Source organism: Tachypleus tridentatus, chromosome 7 (genome assembly GCF_004210375.1).
Source record: "Tachypleus tridentatus isolate NWPU-2018 chromosome 7, ASM421037v1, whole genome shotgun sequence".
Taxonomy (NCBI): Eukaryota; Metazoa; Arthropoda; class Merostomata; order Xiphosura; family Limulidae; genus Tachypleus; species Tachypleus tridentatus.
Genome location: NC_134831.1, coordinates 193,388,150 through 193,404,571, shown reverse-complemented (window position 1 = coordinate 193,404,571; position 16,422 = coordinate 193,388,150). Strand labels below are relative to the sequence as shown.

General features: G+C 34.6%; 1 protein-coding gene across 17 annotated transcripts in view; it reads right to left on the bottom strand.

The window, feature by feature from the left end:
- Positions 1-16,422, bottom strand: part of LOC143257592 (uncharacterized) — an 82,284-nt gene that overhangs the window by 23,865 nt on the left and 41,997 nt on the right. For 16 of the 17 annotated variants that reach the window (XR_013031950.1, XM_076516525.1, XM_076516526.1 and 13 more), the window contains 3 exons: positions 15,437-15,573; positions 11,505-11,688; positions 854-982 (listed from right to left, as the gene is read on the bottom strand). Coding sequence is in view for 16 of the 17 variants with exons in the window: in XM_076516525.1 (XP_076372640.1) it covers positions 854-982; positions 11,505-11,688; positions 15,437-15,573 (450 nt within the window). In the remaining variant the exon portion in view is untranslated. The remainder of the gene's footprint in view (positions 1-853; positions 983-11,504; positions 11,689-15,436; positions 15,574-16,422) is intronic. The other variant, XM_076516534.1, reaches the window with a different exon arrangement.

The window sequence follows — 16,422 nt, the reverse complement described above, 5'->3', positions numbered from 1 at the left end:
GTAATCTATATAATCTTTTACATAATGTTCCTCTAACACATCTATACAAGTTTCATAATATTCATTCAAAACTTAAACTTTTCACCATGTTGTTTCAAATGTTTCTCTATGGAATGTATAAAACTTTGATCATATTCATTCAAATCCTAAATGTTTGGTCAGTTAATTTATAATGTTTTTAAAGGCATTTATAAACGTTTGATCATACTAATTCTAAACCTAAACTTCTGGTCATGTTGTTTACAATGTTCCTCTGAGATATCTAAAAAAGTTTGATCATATTCATTGAAAACCTAAACTTTTGGTCATGTTGTTTATGATGTTCCTCTATGGTATATATAAATGTTTGATCATATTCATTCAAAACAAATTTTTTGTCTTAACATGAAAATTACTTTGCACATGGACTATTCAAAACAAACACTCAATACATTAATGGCCAAATGTTTATTTTAGTTTATTAAAAATAATTAATAAAACATGATTTTTTGTATGTGAAGACTTATAACATCAATTGAAAGACTGTCAAATGTTCTGAAGATATACACACTATACTGGAAGTTAAAAGAATTATATCTATAGAAACTTTAAACAACCTCAATGAGATACATTGTCAGTCAAATGACCAAGCCATTGTTGAGAGAGTTAAGTAGATACAAGAGTAGATTTTATAAAGCAAGTAAAATGTAAGAGGTAGATTTTATGGATTGAATTAAATACAATAAAATATGTTATGGAGTAAATACAACAGTTTACATTAAAGAGAGAAAGAAATATAATAGTAAGTTTTAAAACCTAAAGGAAATATATCAATATAAATGCACTGTATACACAGTAGCAAATCAGAACATACTTCTAATTCTCTCTGTAGGCCATTTCTTTGTTCTTGTAAATCTTTTACCATTTTCTGATGCTGATCTAAAGGCACAGATCCATTTGGACAAAGCTCTTCTAATCTCTTCTCTAACATTTGAATTTTTTCCTAGATATTGAACATTAAAGTTAATTAAACTGATCAGCTCAAAAAATGTATCATTTTGAAAAGTGTAGTTCTAGTACCATTAATTAGTTATTCATCTAACAGCAAACATTTATTTTTATGCCACAAAATCTACTATACCGTAGTTAGCAAACAGCAAGGTAACAACACACAGGTGCTCATGATGTACAGTGAGGCATCGCTAGATATCTAGATGTCTCCAATAATTATTTAAATAAACAGGAAGTAATGAAGTAGAAGAAAATATATTTATAAAGCAATGATGTTTACAGAACAATGACAATTCCATGAACATACCAAGAAAGTTGTCACTGTATGATCAAATGCTATCTAGTTTAAGAACTGACACAATTAAGGACAACAGAAGAGTTACTTGAGACAAAGGTTCAGAGAAAGCCACTGATAAATTTCTGCTATGTATTTAGACCTGAAGAAATAGGCACAATTAAGATTAAAAAGTGGTATGAAACTTGGATGATGAACCAGAAAGAACCTTGGATAGTGGACTGACAGTACAGTATGAGCTATTGTTCGTAAACAGAAAAGAAACTTTGACCACTTGAAGATGCGTCCTAGTGAGCTTAGGAATTTATAAACAGGAAGTGAACTGGCACTTTGCACTATGAATAGGCTGACAAATCACCTCTCCACTAGTATAAAAGGTTCTATAACAGACACCAGAACACACAAAATCTTCAAAACTCTAGCAAGCACTACAAACTGATTTGATCATTCAAGAAAAAGGAGAGAAGATGTCTCTTATCATTAGTAGAAATGCCATTTCTTGCCCAAGCTCTTTGTGTTATAATGTCATTCTTTCTTAAACAGTCAGCATGTTAACAGAGTTAAAATGACTGCCTACGATAAACACAAATAAAGATAAATTGTGTGTGTATATGTGTGTATGTGTAAATATTAACTGATGACTTAAATAACAATTATATTGGAAGTCTTAGTCATGAGTCTCTTTCTTTTAATTGTAAACCCTCGAGTTAGTACCTGTGTGCTCCATTTGCCCACTGCATCCACACTTCAAATAAATATTTCATGTAACAGCATGTAGTATTAGTCAAAACTCTAATGACTAAGCCTAAATAATCCACTCAGCCTGCCTACAAGTCAGCCCACGACCACGTTACACAGGTGATTATGTACAGTAACAACACAGGTAACAGAGGAGGAATCATGATCCATGGTAACAATACATGGGTGATTATAATGTGAGGTAACAACACAGGAGGGATTGTAATATATGGTAACACAGGAGGGATCATGACCTATGGTAAAAATACATGGCTCATTATAATGTGAAGTAACAACGCAGGAGGAATCATGATCCATGGTAACAATACATGGGTAACTGTGATGTAAAGTAACAACAAAGGAGGGATTGTAATATATGGTAACACAGGATGAATCGTAATCTGTGGTAAAAAATACATGGCTCATTATGATGTGAGGTAACAACACAGGAGGGATTGTAATATATGGTAACACAGGAGGAATCATGTCCCATGGTAATAATACATGGCTCATTATGATGTGAAGTAACAACACAGGAGGGATTGTAACATATGGTAACACAGGAGGAATCATGATCCATAGTAACAATACATGGCCCATTATGATGTAAAGTAACAACACAAGGCTCATTATGATGTGAAGTAACAACAGAGGAGGGATTGTAATATATGGTTACACAGGAGGAATCATGAGTAATGGTAACAATACATTTGTGATCATAATGCAAAGTAACAACAAAGGAGGAATTATGGTGTACAGTAACAATATGGAGGTTATTGTAATGCATGGCAACAACCCACCAGCGGTTGTAATGCATATTAACAGCACAGTGGTACCTTCTAATGTCATTCATACAGACTATTGTTCTTCAGTGCAAATTCAACTGCAAGAAACATTTCGTACAAATTGCTAAAGTGATGTTTTCCTCATTCTTCTTTAAAAAACATGTAAATAATAAAGTTTGTCACCTGTGCAAAGACAACAAACCTGTCTGAATGGCTCAAAACTACAGAAACCCATGAGAAATATCTTAGAATGGAACACAATGAATTTTCATTTGTAACTTCATTTTGCAGAGGAATTAATATAATGACTTGAATGGATGTCTAGTTTTATTTTAATAGAAACATACATTATTGCCATCCACTTCATAGGATGATGGTATTTCCTCATGGTATGTAGCTGTATCAGCATTAAAAAATTCAGAGGTCATTTTGGCTTATAATTCTACTTTTCAAGATCCCTTAGAAAAAGTTTTGGCAAATTTTTCTGTACTTTTTTCAAAATGTTCTAATACTGAGAAAAGAATGAAAAAAACTTGTCCAGTTTTTACAAATATTTAGTAAACCAATCCATTGATACTGTCACATTGCATACACAGCTACTGCCACATTTCCAAAGCTAATTTACAGATTCAATGTAAAAATGTTTGACTTTCATGGTTTATGATTCCAAAGAAGGTTCCTACTTTAGCAGCAATGAACTCTTGTGTTTATTTAGATATAAGCTTTGGAAGCTGCTTGTGAATAGATTTTTCAAAAGCTTATTTCTGCAACTAATGTAGAAATGTTTGAATTTTCTAGTTCAGGTTCCAAAGGAAACTACTACTTTATTAGCAATAAACTTTGTAATTTTCCTATTTTGAAAGTGTATTTCCAATAAGTACTTCCCTCCACACACAAGATAAGTATTTTTCATTTGTGCTGCCCTTTATATGCAAACTTTTTATAACATGCCACAAACCTTCTGCCTCAAAGATTCCAACATGAATCTCATGCAAATCATCATGAGTCATCTTTCCATCATAGAAGAGTACTGCTATTATGTGACACATGTGACTCCTTTTATATGACATTCCCAAACCATCACTTTGAAGTCTGGAAATTGTAGAGAGGAAAGATACCTCTAATAGACAAGAAAAAAAAAATCTGAAGAGGGGCATCACTTCTGAAACAGGTATCTCTTCACCATGAACAGAAATAAATACACATGGCAGAAAAGAAAGGGAGCACATCCAAGTGGGAAAGCATAAGCCAGGAAAGTGATCCCAGTCATATAAATAACAATTCCACAGAAGGAATGCAGATAAAGGAGGATGTCTTCCATGATACAGTATGGGTAGGTAGTAGAAGACCATACTTGGTAAGTCAACTACATCCAAAACCACCTAGTTGGGTACTGACATCCATGCAAAGGCAGGGTGAGGTTCACACTGTCTTCATTTCTGAAATTATGAATGTGAGGAAATGACTGACTCCATGACAAAACACAGAAGTGGCACTGAACAAGGGATCCAGGAATGTGGCATCTGGTATCCAAAATAAGTCCAATGCATGCAACTAACCACCATAACTGTGAGATTGGTCCAAAACATTCAAAGGTTAATAATATCACAGTTGCAAGAGAAAACAAGGGAATGCCAAAAACAGAGATCCCTCCATGACCAGTGACATAGACGAAAAAAACTGAGAGAAATTGGACAACCCCAAATCTGTGTGAGGAATTATGTTGACTGATTCAATTGATATCCAAAACCAGCCTGCAGGGCACTGACATCCATACAAGGGTAGGATGAGGACACCTAATCAAAGGGGTGAAATGCATTGAGTCATCTCACTCTGTTGTATGCGTCATTAAATCCAGAGAATGGTATGTCATCTACACTGGCAGAACACCACAGTCCTACTCTTAACTGAATGGTTATAACCATCTATGTAGAATCAATCCAGTAAAACATCTCAATGGTCAAGGACCCCAGTGGCTTGGAACTGGTAAGGACTACCATACTCTACTGGAAGAGTGGGGAAAGAGTGTTGGAGAGTGCAAATGGACTGTTACACCCAAGGCAGTACAACGAATGATCATGAAACCCTATTTTGAAAACCAGACCATACCAATTTTTCAATCAAGGCATGATAGGACTGGGCACCTATTCCCTTATACTTTATCCATGCCATTCATAGGTGATACAGTCTGGGACAGATCTATTTATGAAGCTTATCTGAAAAGGTTATTAACACTCCAGAGATCTCATTAAATACTATCTCAAATGTGAGCATGTGAGGTATAAAAAGAGTATGTAAATGAAAATAGTGTAGTGCAGACTAGCGCATAAGAAAAAATACTTAATGAGGCACCATTTGCCACAAAGCATGATACAAGAAACAAAATTCGAAGCAAAGACCCATGAAAGAAACGAAAGCACTTATAAAGACTTACCCAGCATTACTGCTACGTCAATGTGTGAAGTATAGCCAAAAGTGGTAGGCAATACCTTATGGGTGTAGACACAGTGACATAATGGGGATAGTGGGAGATAAACATCTGATGGGTGATTTATTGCCTGACTACAGAATCTCCTCCAAAGGTGGATGTGATGGGAGGTAATATGGAACAGCATTCATTTGGAAGGGGACAAAGAGGAATAAGCTAACTGCATTAACCAATAAACCCTAGGGGTAAGAATAAAGTGAAAAAAATCCCTAGAGGAAGATGTTTGCCAGGGAAGAAATAGATGGGAATGAGAACCCCTTAAGAAAGAAATGTGGGCAATATAACATCAAGAGGCATGCTGAGCATAAAAATCTATTTAGATAAATATAAAAAATAGAAAGAAAGTAATTGAGTGAAAAATGAAAAGTTATCCTCATGAGCCACTGAGGTTTGAGGAGGGAAAGAAGTATCTGGATAAAGAAGATACGTTTGATGGTAAAGTGTTCGAGTGATATCGACAACAAAAATATCTGACCAACAATGCCCACAGGCCAAGAGGAGAAGGAAACATGCCTTAAAGTACAGATAAAATAAAGAACATGAGGTAGTAAGTTCAAATGCAAGTAATATAAGAAAATGGAGTACTATATTAATGTCCCAGTCTGCAAGCACTAGATGCATATAAATCCAATATAACCAGGAAAAATGGAAAGGACAGGAGGAAGAAAGACCCTGCAGTAAACAGAAAAAGAGAAGGTATGAAAGATAACAAAAACCCCTTCTTAAAAAGCCATGAAACAAAGTTGGAGACATGGGCAACAACTGAACAAGAAGCTGAAACTCCCTGAGACAGGGCTCAAGTGCAAAAGTGTTCCACCTCTGTTGATACACAGTCACCAATGAATAATGAATAGAATGAGCTAAATGAAATATTATTCTATGAGAGAAACTGAATCTCTTTGCCATGGACCATACAAAAGCCAGGCATTAAGAGGGAGGACATGAAGTGCAGGATGCAGAACTGACAACTGTGGTTGATGAAGGATGTTGGGGAATAAGAGAAGAGGAATAGGAGGAAACAACCACAGGTGTAGGAAGTGAAGAAACTATGGTTCAGTAAGGCCAGTAAGGAGCAATCAGAAGGACTATGCACAGAGTTTGGAATGGTTGATGGAGATTACTCAATGAAGTGATGGAATAGGAAATTAAATATAAAGAATCTTGTTTGACAAATCGTAGCTAAAAGCATCTATAGCCAAAGCTCAAGGATGGGGAACTGCAGACCAAAACAAAGGGAACTGGTGATTAACGAAGGTGAGAAATGCACAGATATCAGGACAACCCTAACAACTGCAAAGCCACCAAAAAAGTAGGAAATGAAGGGACTATGCTAATGGGTAAACTCAATCTGGACAGGAAAGATGATCTGCCACATGGTTAAAAACACCCAGTATGCAACATGCCATCAAACAAATGTGATAATTCTGGGACCAACAGAGAAGATCCACAGTGAGAATACACAGGGATCTCAACTGATTGTCTCCTTGGTAATTGGTATGAGCCACTGCTGGAGAAGTGTCAGAGTGAATCATGATCATACAGTTCTTGGATATAGGAAGAAATGGTCCAAAGCTCAGTGAACAGCAAGGAGTTTGAGGACATATATGTGAAAAGAATGTTCCTTTGTGAACCAACAACCTGGAGTTACTTGGTGGTTGGACCCATGCATTCCAGTCCCGAAAGGATGCATCCATGAACAAATGTAAGTCTGATGGTGGAGGAGAAAGCGAGACAACCATCAATGGATGAGCTTTGCTCAACCCCCATCAAAGACTGTCCACAATGTAGGAAGAAAATGTGATGGTAAAATCCAAGGTGTCCCAAGTAAGGTTTCAGCAGTCATGGAGAATCCATTAAAGGGATCACATATAAGCCCAAATGAATGGTACTCCCATGTAAACAAACAACCAGTCCACCCAAGCAGCTTTAAGAAGAAGCTGACAAGTATGACAGGCCAACTCCTGTTCAGAAGAAGTAAAAAGAAACCAGTTGTCTATGTAAAAGTGAAAGTCACAAATATGAAGAGGGAAGGTTCACACCACCCACCAGAAAAACATATGGCACCAAAATGAGCCCAAAAGGGCAGGGCAAAAAATTGGTAAACCACCCTACAATGAATAAACGAAAGACAAGGAAGAGAATACTCTGATATAGGAATATGCAGGTAAGCATTGGAGTCTCCCAACATGATAATCCAAAGCCTTAGACAAAGAGACCACCAAGAAAGAAGGTAGAATTCTATGGTTAATCATGGTATGTGAACATATCAATTGAAATTGAACAAGTAGATGACCATCCTTTAGCCCTTGGTCTTTTAGGTAACCACAAACAGATAGGAGTAATTCCCCCAAACTAAGTAAAGCAAGTGCAACAGCCTGTTGTGTAAGGAGGTCTTGTACCACCTGTGATAGATGGTGGTGCAACAAGGGATCCGGAGGAGAAGGAAAGGAAACAGACAAGTTAGGTAAGAGAGGAAAGGTAAGAAAAAATGTAACCAATCCTTCTGACAAGACTCTAGGAATACAAACAATGGAAACAAAAATGCTACCTTGAGGAACAAAGTCCACCATATGTTCTCCCACTAGATATGAGATGGATCAAGAAGTACTGTAAAAGAGTTGTGAGGATAAGACAGGAACATTGATGTATTGGTAAGATAAAAGGGAGATTTGGAACTAGACCCCCAAAACAGGCAAAACTAAACCTGAACAACTGTTGGTCCAGATATGTACGTTTTGCACTATGATAAGTAAGAGCATACAGATCTAAAACCCACAGGAGATGAGGTATACACTAATGCTGTCATCCTGCTCTGGGTTGGTTGGTTGGTCAGTTGTTTAGTGTTTATTGGCACAAAGCAACTGGACCAACTGTGCCAAACAGCCAGTAAAAAGTAAAATCTGTAAAAAGGAATCATGATAAAACAGAACATAGTCCAATTTTTGGAATAAAATCTTAAACAGAGTTAAAAAGACGATTGGCTAATAATTTAAAAACACAACTGAGGTGAACATTATCACTCTCACTAATGTCAAGGGTGAACACACTGTAAATATATGTTTAAAATGGTGCTGTTGCTCTCAATCATAATGATGGCATGACAGTAAGATGTGTGCTTTTGTGACTTGAGTGCCACACAGACCACACATTGGTGCATCAGAAAGAGGCAAGTTTAAAAACTGTGAGCAATGCATAGCCAAGTTAGAACAACTTCCAATCCTCAGAGAAGCAAGCCAGCCAGCCAAAGAGCAATAGAAGGTTTGAGTTGGAAAAGCTTATTATCATGTTGCTCACTCCAAGTTGACTGCCAACTGGTGTGGAACCGAGCCTTGAATACAGGACTGTAGTCCATGTATGGGACAGGCATGGCAGTGATAGTACCAGAGCAGACTAACTTAGCTGCAATGTCAGCGAGCTCATCCTCACGAGTACCAAAATAGCCTGGTATCCAGAATATCTGAATATCGATGAGAATAGGGAGAGACACAGGGGAGAGTAAGAACCAATCAAATCCTTAATGTCATCTATATTTAATTGAAAACATCGACAGTTCCACTGGATCAGAGTAGCCATTTTTATATATGCGAAGGAGAATGTGATGGGGGGACCTTCTGTTTGCAACCAATTTTTTTTCCTTATTGGATGAAAGAAAATCTGTCAACCTTCATGGATCCTGCCCTGGGTTGAGTAAACAGGTTTCTGTCTGTGGTCAAAGATTCCAATGACTGAGGACATGAACGAATGGTCAATTTATTTCTCAGGGCTGCAAAGAAGGATGGACCTGAGGAAACACCTGAACCTGCAGGAAGTGGAACTTGTCAGTCACTGGAAAGAGTGGTAGGGACAGAAATGGAGGTAGACATAGATGCATCAACTTTTTTAATTATGGAGGGCACCAGATTCTTAAGATGTTTTGCAAATGACTCTGTCAGAGGCACAGAAAGATCTGTCTACACTCCCACTGTGGCAGTGGAATGGAGTGCAGCAGCACGTGTCCAAGATGAAGTTGGGGACAATAACTTCTGAGCTTCTGGGTAGATATTATTAACACTCTTCAAGCAATGCACCTTTTTCTCTTCTACCCATTTAGGGCAAGCAATAGAGTAAGAGGAGTGTGGTCTATTACAATTAACACAGCGTGGTTCTAGGTTGCACTCATAAGCATCGTGGTTTTCACCACATCAATGAAAACATATCAAAGAACCATGACATGATGTTTTCGTGTGACCAAACAGTGATACTGGAAACATCCAAGGGTTAGGAATGAAAGGCCACACCTTGCAGTTCATATAACCTGCTTTGATTGTGGCACACACATGGGTAGATGTTTAAATCCCAGAGGAGGTAAACTGAAAGAACAGAACCTTCTCATCACATACAGGAATCCACACTGAGGGGCCTGCTCTTGGAGGCAAAACTTTTAGCATGAATCCAAACAGATAAAAAAAAACACATACCTGAGAAATAAATCTGACAAATTCGACTAGAGTAGAACAAGTAGGGTTTGGGAAAGCATGGTGAGCTTTGGAAGGCAGAGTGGGAAATGATCAAAATGCTCATCAGCTTGACCAGAATCAAAAGGCATGGGAGGAAAAAGGGCAACAGCAGGAGACAAAAGTTGTCCAATATAATGCTGAATCTCCCAAGAAATAAATGCTAATAATTCCCCCAATGTGTCACCCACATCAGTGGCCTGAACTACAGCATCAGACAAATGAGATGTCCAGATATGGTAACATTAACTTCCAACCTCATGCTTGATATGAAATAAGCAAGCAAAATATTTATCAGCAAAACATGAGTAGATCATATGCTTTATGTTTTTTAAATTCAAATGAAAAATTCTTGAAATAAAGTTAAGTTAAATCACTCTGAGAAGTACTGATACAAAATGAAAAAAGGAAAAAAAAAAGACCTCTGAAAACATACACTGCCAAACAGGAATTGATAGTTTGGTTGCAACACACAGAAGTCACATGAATCACGTGATAGCAGTGCTAATAATTCCCCCAATGTGTCACCCACATCAGTGGCCTGAACTACAGCATCAGACAAATGAGATGTCCAGATATGGTAACATTAACTTCCAACCTCATGCTTGATATGAAATAAGCAAGCAAAATATTTATCAGCAAAACATGAGTAGATCATATGCTTTATGTTTTTTAAATTCAAATGAAAAATTCTTGAAATAAAGTTAAGTTAAATCACTCTGAGAAGTACTGATACAAAATGAAAAAAGAAAAAAAAAAGACCTCTGAAAACATACACTGCCAAACAGGAATTGATAGTTTGGTTGCAACACACAGAAGTCACATGAATCACGTGATAGCAGTGCTCTTCTGTTGGTGAAGAGATGATGCATGATGATTTGCATCAGAAAACAGCTGGAATCTTTGATTCCATCAGGGGGTACAGAAGGTTTGTGGATGCATTATAAAAAAATAGTTTGCATATAGAGGGCAGCACAAAACAGGAAAGGCTTGCTTTTGAGTCCATAGTATCATATTACTATATTTTGTGGTTACATCTTGTAACAACTGTAACTTTCTTCTCTATCCCAAGTGTGTAACTGATAACCAGCTGTGAATTAACTTGTTCCTGTTGCACTTTCTAATTTGCTGGAATCAGCCCTTTCTTTGTTTTACTAATACTGTATAATACTAAAAATTACCTTTCTTCAAACACTTATGATCATGTAATAAAATAACTTTGAATTAAAAAGTCCTGCAATTGTTATCCTCTCCTAGATAGGACCACACTTCAAATAAACAATAAGAGGCTCCAAGCTTCTAGTCTAAATTATCACAGGTATTGTGAACAACTGACAACAACATGGCTGGATATGTACCAAACATACATCATGAACAACTGACTCTACTATAAATTAATAAAGTACAAAATGTCAATAAAATACTGGTAATCATGGTGAGTCTGGACAAGTTTTAAATGGAATTTAACATTTTCTCATTCATACAAGTTCTAAAAGACATGCTGATATCAAATATTGTCATATCACTGTTGAATCAAAACATTAAGTTCATATAATTGCACCAAAACATCTTTGATAAAATGAGAACTAAAACTAATGTTGTTCACTTCAATAAACATTCCTTAATTTTGACCCCAGTCACTTGAATTTTCAACTAACTTATTCAGCTGTGTTAGTTAATATTTGTAAAACTTTTTTTCTTTCAGTTTTACTCACTTCAGCTTTGGTAGCTTTCTGTTCTGCACTTCCTGCTCTGTCCTGCCATCGAGTCATTTCCTTGCCAGCCTGACTGAGTTCTATTTGTAAATTTGCTGCTTGAAGTCGTCGTGTCCTCACATTTCTTAAACAACGTTCTAATTCAGCTTTCAGATTAGTAAGAACATCATCTCTGTTCTGTAAACTTAAATAAAGTATAAATATCTATCAGTCATGTTTTTGATGATACTGTTTATCATGGTACTTTACATAAATTTTTCAGTTTCCACTCATAATAATACTATTATCTTACACAAAACTATATTTTCTTGTCACAGTCTTAAAGCTACACTAGTACTAATTTTAGCAAATGTCTAGACTAGACTGTAAATAACCCCCACAAAAAAAAAATTCTTGACCACTAACTAGTATAAGTAATACAAAAAGTCAGTGAATTTCTGAAAATGTACATTCAACTTTAAAACTTAACACACATACACACAGATGAGAAAATAACAAAATAGAATATAAAGTAGTGGTGTGAAACTCACCAAATTAAAATAACTTGATTAATAAAATAAGAACACAATATTTCAAGCAATAGTCCTTCATCATGTTACCAATGGCAATGAAAGTGTTAGAATGAAAGAGTAAATATCACATGGCTCAAGAACATGTCCCTGAAGCTACAAATGACCTAAGGAAAGTAACATGTAAAAAATAAAAATAAGAAAAGTATAAAAATGTATAAATACAGTTAATCTTAGAAAGTAAACTAAATAACACAAATAGACAACAATGTAAGAAAATGAATGAACATATGCATTGGATAATACTGATAAAAGGGACACAACAATAAAAAGTCTATGAACTTAATGGGAGTGAAGAACGACAGCAAAAAGAGAATATAAAAGTAACAGAAGGTGATTAAATGAAATGGGCTGCAGAGGAAAAAGAGTGCAAAGTTTGAATGAAAAGGTTGTGGACACAAAATGTCAGTGTAAGAAAGTACAGAAAAAATGTATGTAGAGAGCGGAAATTAAAAGGATAAAGTTAAAGGACAGAGAACTCTTCATTCATTCCAGTAGATTTTGGGTTAACACTGTGGACTAAATTATTTTTTATATTTTTATCATGCCTATTACTTGAAAATTCTGAAAGTTATTGAGTCATCAGTTCAAGTTTTGTTTGGTGATTTGGGAAACTTTAGAGGTATTAGGATGGTAAGTAAAGATGAGGGGCTTTTTCTATTAAAGACTTGGGGTAGAAACGACTAATAAAGAAATCATTCATATCTTTAGATTGTAATCATAATCAATTTATTCACTGCAGAGCCTGTCCAGTCTCAAGAATTGGGAGTATAGAAGTGACTGAAATGTATGACAGGGATGTGAAAAGTTGTAGTGAGGGTGAGAATGGGAATTAGTGATTTTGTAGTGTACTGAAGTTGACAAATGACAACGTTTAGTGCAGACAAAAATGTCTAGAAAATGTAAACACTTTGACAAATTCATCCATGAAAAAGTAACAACTGAATGGAAGAAGAAACTGAAGTGTAAGAAACATTTTAAGTCCCACAAGGGTATGCTAGTAGCACCATCAGTGTCATCAGTACAAAGTCTGTAAAGAGTGGGAAGTGATAAGTGTAGAAAATCTGATTCTCTATGTAATCAACAAACAGTGAAGCATAGGAAGGATCCATTTCATTACATGTGGAAACATCTTTTGTTTGTTGGTAAAATTTGCTGTTAGAAGTAAATCTGTTCAGGGTTAATACAAGTTCAGTAAGATATAAAAGGGTACATGTGGGGGGGATTTAGTGAAAAATGCTGAACTTGGTAATATTTAAATACTTTCATATGATCTTGATGGAAAATTGATGTGTAGCATTTGTATATTCATGGTAAATATATATATATTGTTCACTAACAAATAAATGAAAATTGGTGAAATTTCAAAGTACATGTTTCATGTATTTTATGCAATAGGAAGAAATGAAATGGTCGGCTTAAAAATGTCACCAATGAAATTAATTTTGTGGAGCAGTTACAAGCAGAAATAATTGGTAAACCAGTTCCTTGATTTACGAATCTTAGGGAGGGGATAAAATTATGGGATAGCTAACAATTAGATTTGTAGCATCCAATGATAAGTTACCTATATGAATCAAATTATTAATAGTGGTTTCAACGTACAAGTTAAATGATATCATCAGATTGCTAGTTAAGCAACAACAAAAATTAATGTCAGAAAACTGTTTTTCATCTTCAAAAGACAAACTATATACTTTCTCACTCTGAAATTTTGTGTCAACAAACTTTTCGTTCAAAGTTCGCACTCTTTTATCTCTCCAATCTCATTCACTTTAGTCACCTTTATATTCTTTCATTTTCACAGTCATTCTTCATTCCTATTAAATTAAGTTCACATACCTTTGGATAATATGCATGTGTTAGTTATTTTCTTACTGTTACCTGTTTTTTGTTCTACATTTCTTTTTTATTTCTCAAGATTAACTGTATTTATATTTTTTTATTATTTTTTTACACATTACTTTCCTCAAATCATTCGTAGTTTAAAGAACATTTTTCGAGCCTTCAAGCCACACATTATTTGTTCTTTCAACATAACCCTTATATTAACCTTTTATTGCCACTGGTAATGTGATGGACTGTTAACCAAAAATATTGCTTTATCATTTTAATAGTAAAGTTATTTTAATTTGGCAAGTGTTTCCCACTAATTTATATTATATTTTGCATGTATAAAAGTATCTACAATCATGAACTAGAATACAGTAATTCACATATTCACACACCTTGATGCTTATTTGTTCTTTTGGTAACATTGTGTACACTACTGTAAATTAAAAATTATATTCTCTTTATTAAGATTAAGACAAATAATTCTTTATATTTTTTACATGGAGCAAAAATTATGGTTTGGTTTATTATGAATTTTGCAGAAAATTACATGAGGGCTTTCTATACTAGTCCTCTTTAATTTTTGGGTTACTCTTTTACCAATGAATAGTGGAATTGACATTCACATTATAATGTTCCTCACAACTGAGAAGTCTAGCATGTTTGGCAGGACAGGGATTTGAACCTGCAATCCTCAGATTGTAGGCTGAGAGCTCCAACCACCTGGCCATGCTGAGACAGCTAAAATTATGAAAAAACATCAAATAGAAAAATATGAAAATAACAGTGAACAGGAACATAAAGCACACAATAGATCCACATTTCCAGTTCTTCCATACATATGCAGTTATTGTACATCATCAATCTACCTTTTTAATAATCTATTACAATCACATCTACAAACTTTTTGTCAGATTTTACTTTAATGTATTTTAATCCAAGACATGATGTTAAGACTTGTACAAAATTCTGTATTGTAATAATAGAGTAGAAATTTTCATAAAGTTAAAAAATGTCTTCATTTACATTAATAACAAAAACAATATTGTCCTTAATAATATGCATGTTTTCCAAAACAACAGAACTTGTTTTCTGCATATATCTTGGATGGATATCCACTTAATTTTTCTATTTAATTAAGCTACTAAGGTTGTTACTTTTGTACTATGTAAATTTTACTTGAATTATGAAGAAAAACAAGGCATAGAATCAATCTTTTGTTGATTAATTCAAATAATTTCATAAAAATCTATAGTAGTAGTTATCTAGTTGATTAAGAAAGAACATTAAGCTAATACACAGGAAAACAAACAACAATTTATAAGCATATTAGAGTGATTATTTTGACAAGAACATACTCCATATTTCAAAAGAGCATTGGTCTATGAAATCATGTAGTATTTTCTCGGAAAAATAAATCACTTTATTATGCTAATATATCATTGTTTGGCAACTTATTATTAGAATTAGTTATCAGTTGTCGAGACTGATTTTGAATTTACTTAAATGCAACAAACACATTGTTTGTACCTTTCTCCAGGTCGTTTATTAAGTCCTAACTGAATGATTGAATCCTCAGTAGCATCAAATCCAGATCCACTAAATACTCCCAATCTGAAAAGACTTTCATAGTTCTCTACCTCAAATTTCAAGTTGTTTAGTTCCTCCTAAAAAAAACAAATCAACATCTCATAAGTAACGTAACTTTCTAGACTTGTACCAAACAATGTATATAACCATAATAAAATACAACAGTTTCAAAAGTACACATAAAGCACATAATTAGCTCTTTATATATTTAAAAACAGCTGGTATAGGTAGATAAAGCACTAGTTCGCTCCTCTACCCATACCAACCATTTTTAAGTATATAATTTTCTCTACAAGTGGGTTTTTTCGTCATCACAGATAATTAGCTCTGTCTCACACATTTTAAAAAACCTTAAAGAAAACAACAAAACATTTTTAAAAATCAAAAAATCATTTAAACAGTTAGGCAAGTATCAAATTTACATAAAAAATAAAACAACACAACAGTTTTAAGAGATACCTAATATGTATCATACAGTTTACCCAACCATAAAGAAAATAGTTGAAAGCAAAAGATAGTTTCCTTATCTGATGTAAATAATTATATCTGTAGCATAATTTTAAAACAATTTAAAGAAAATGTCTAGTATTAAGTGCAAACAACTACTTTTATTACACACCTTGTATATCCTACTACATACTTAATGTTCCTTCTAGCTAGTACAATCCAAAGAGTTACTCCATCATTCCTCCTAGGTCTCTTTTTACTACTTATTTGTGTTCTTTTCACCAATTTACTATCTCCTACTGTATACCTACTAACTGTGTTCGTACTAAATATTTGTGTACCTACTAGTTATATTGTACATCTACCATGTGTTTGTATACCTACCCTCTGCTTATTCTCCTACACATTGTGTTTCTTCTGCCTATTGTATTCCTACTAACTACTGTATACCTACTAGTTATTGTACACCAACCAGATAT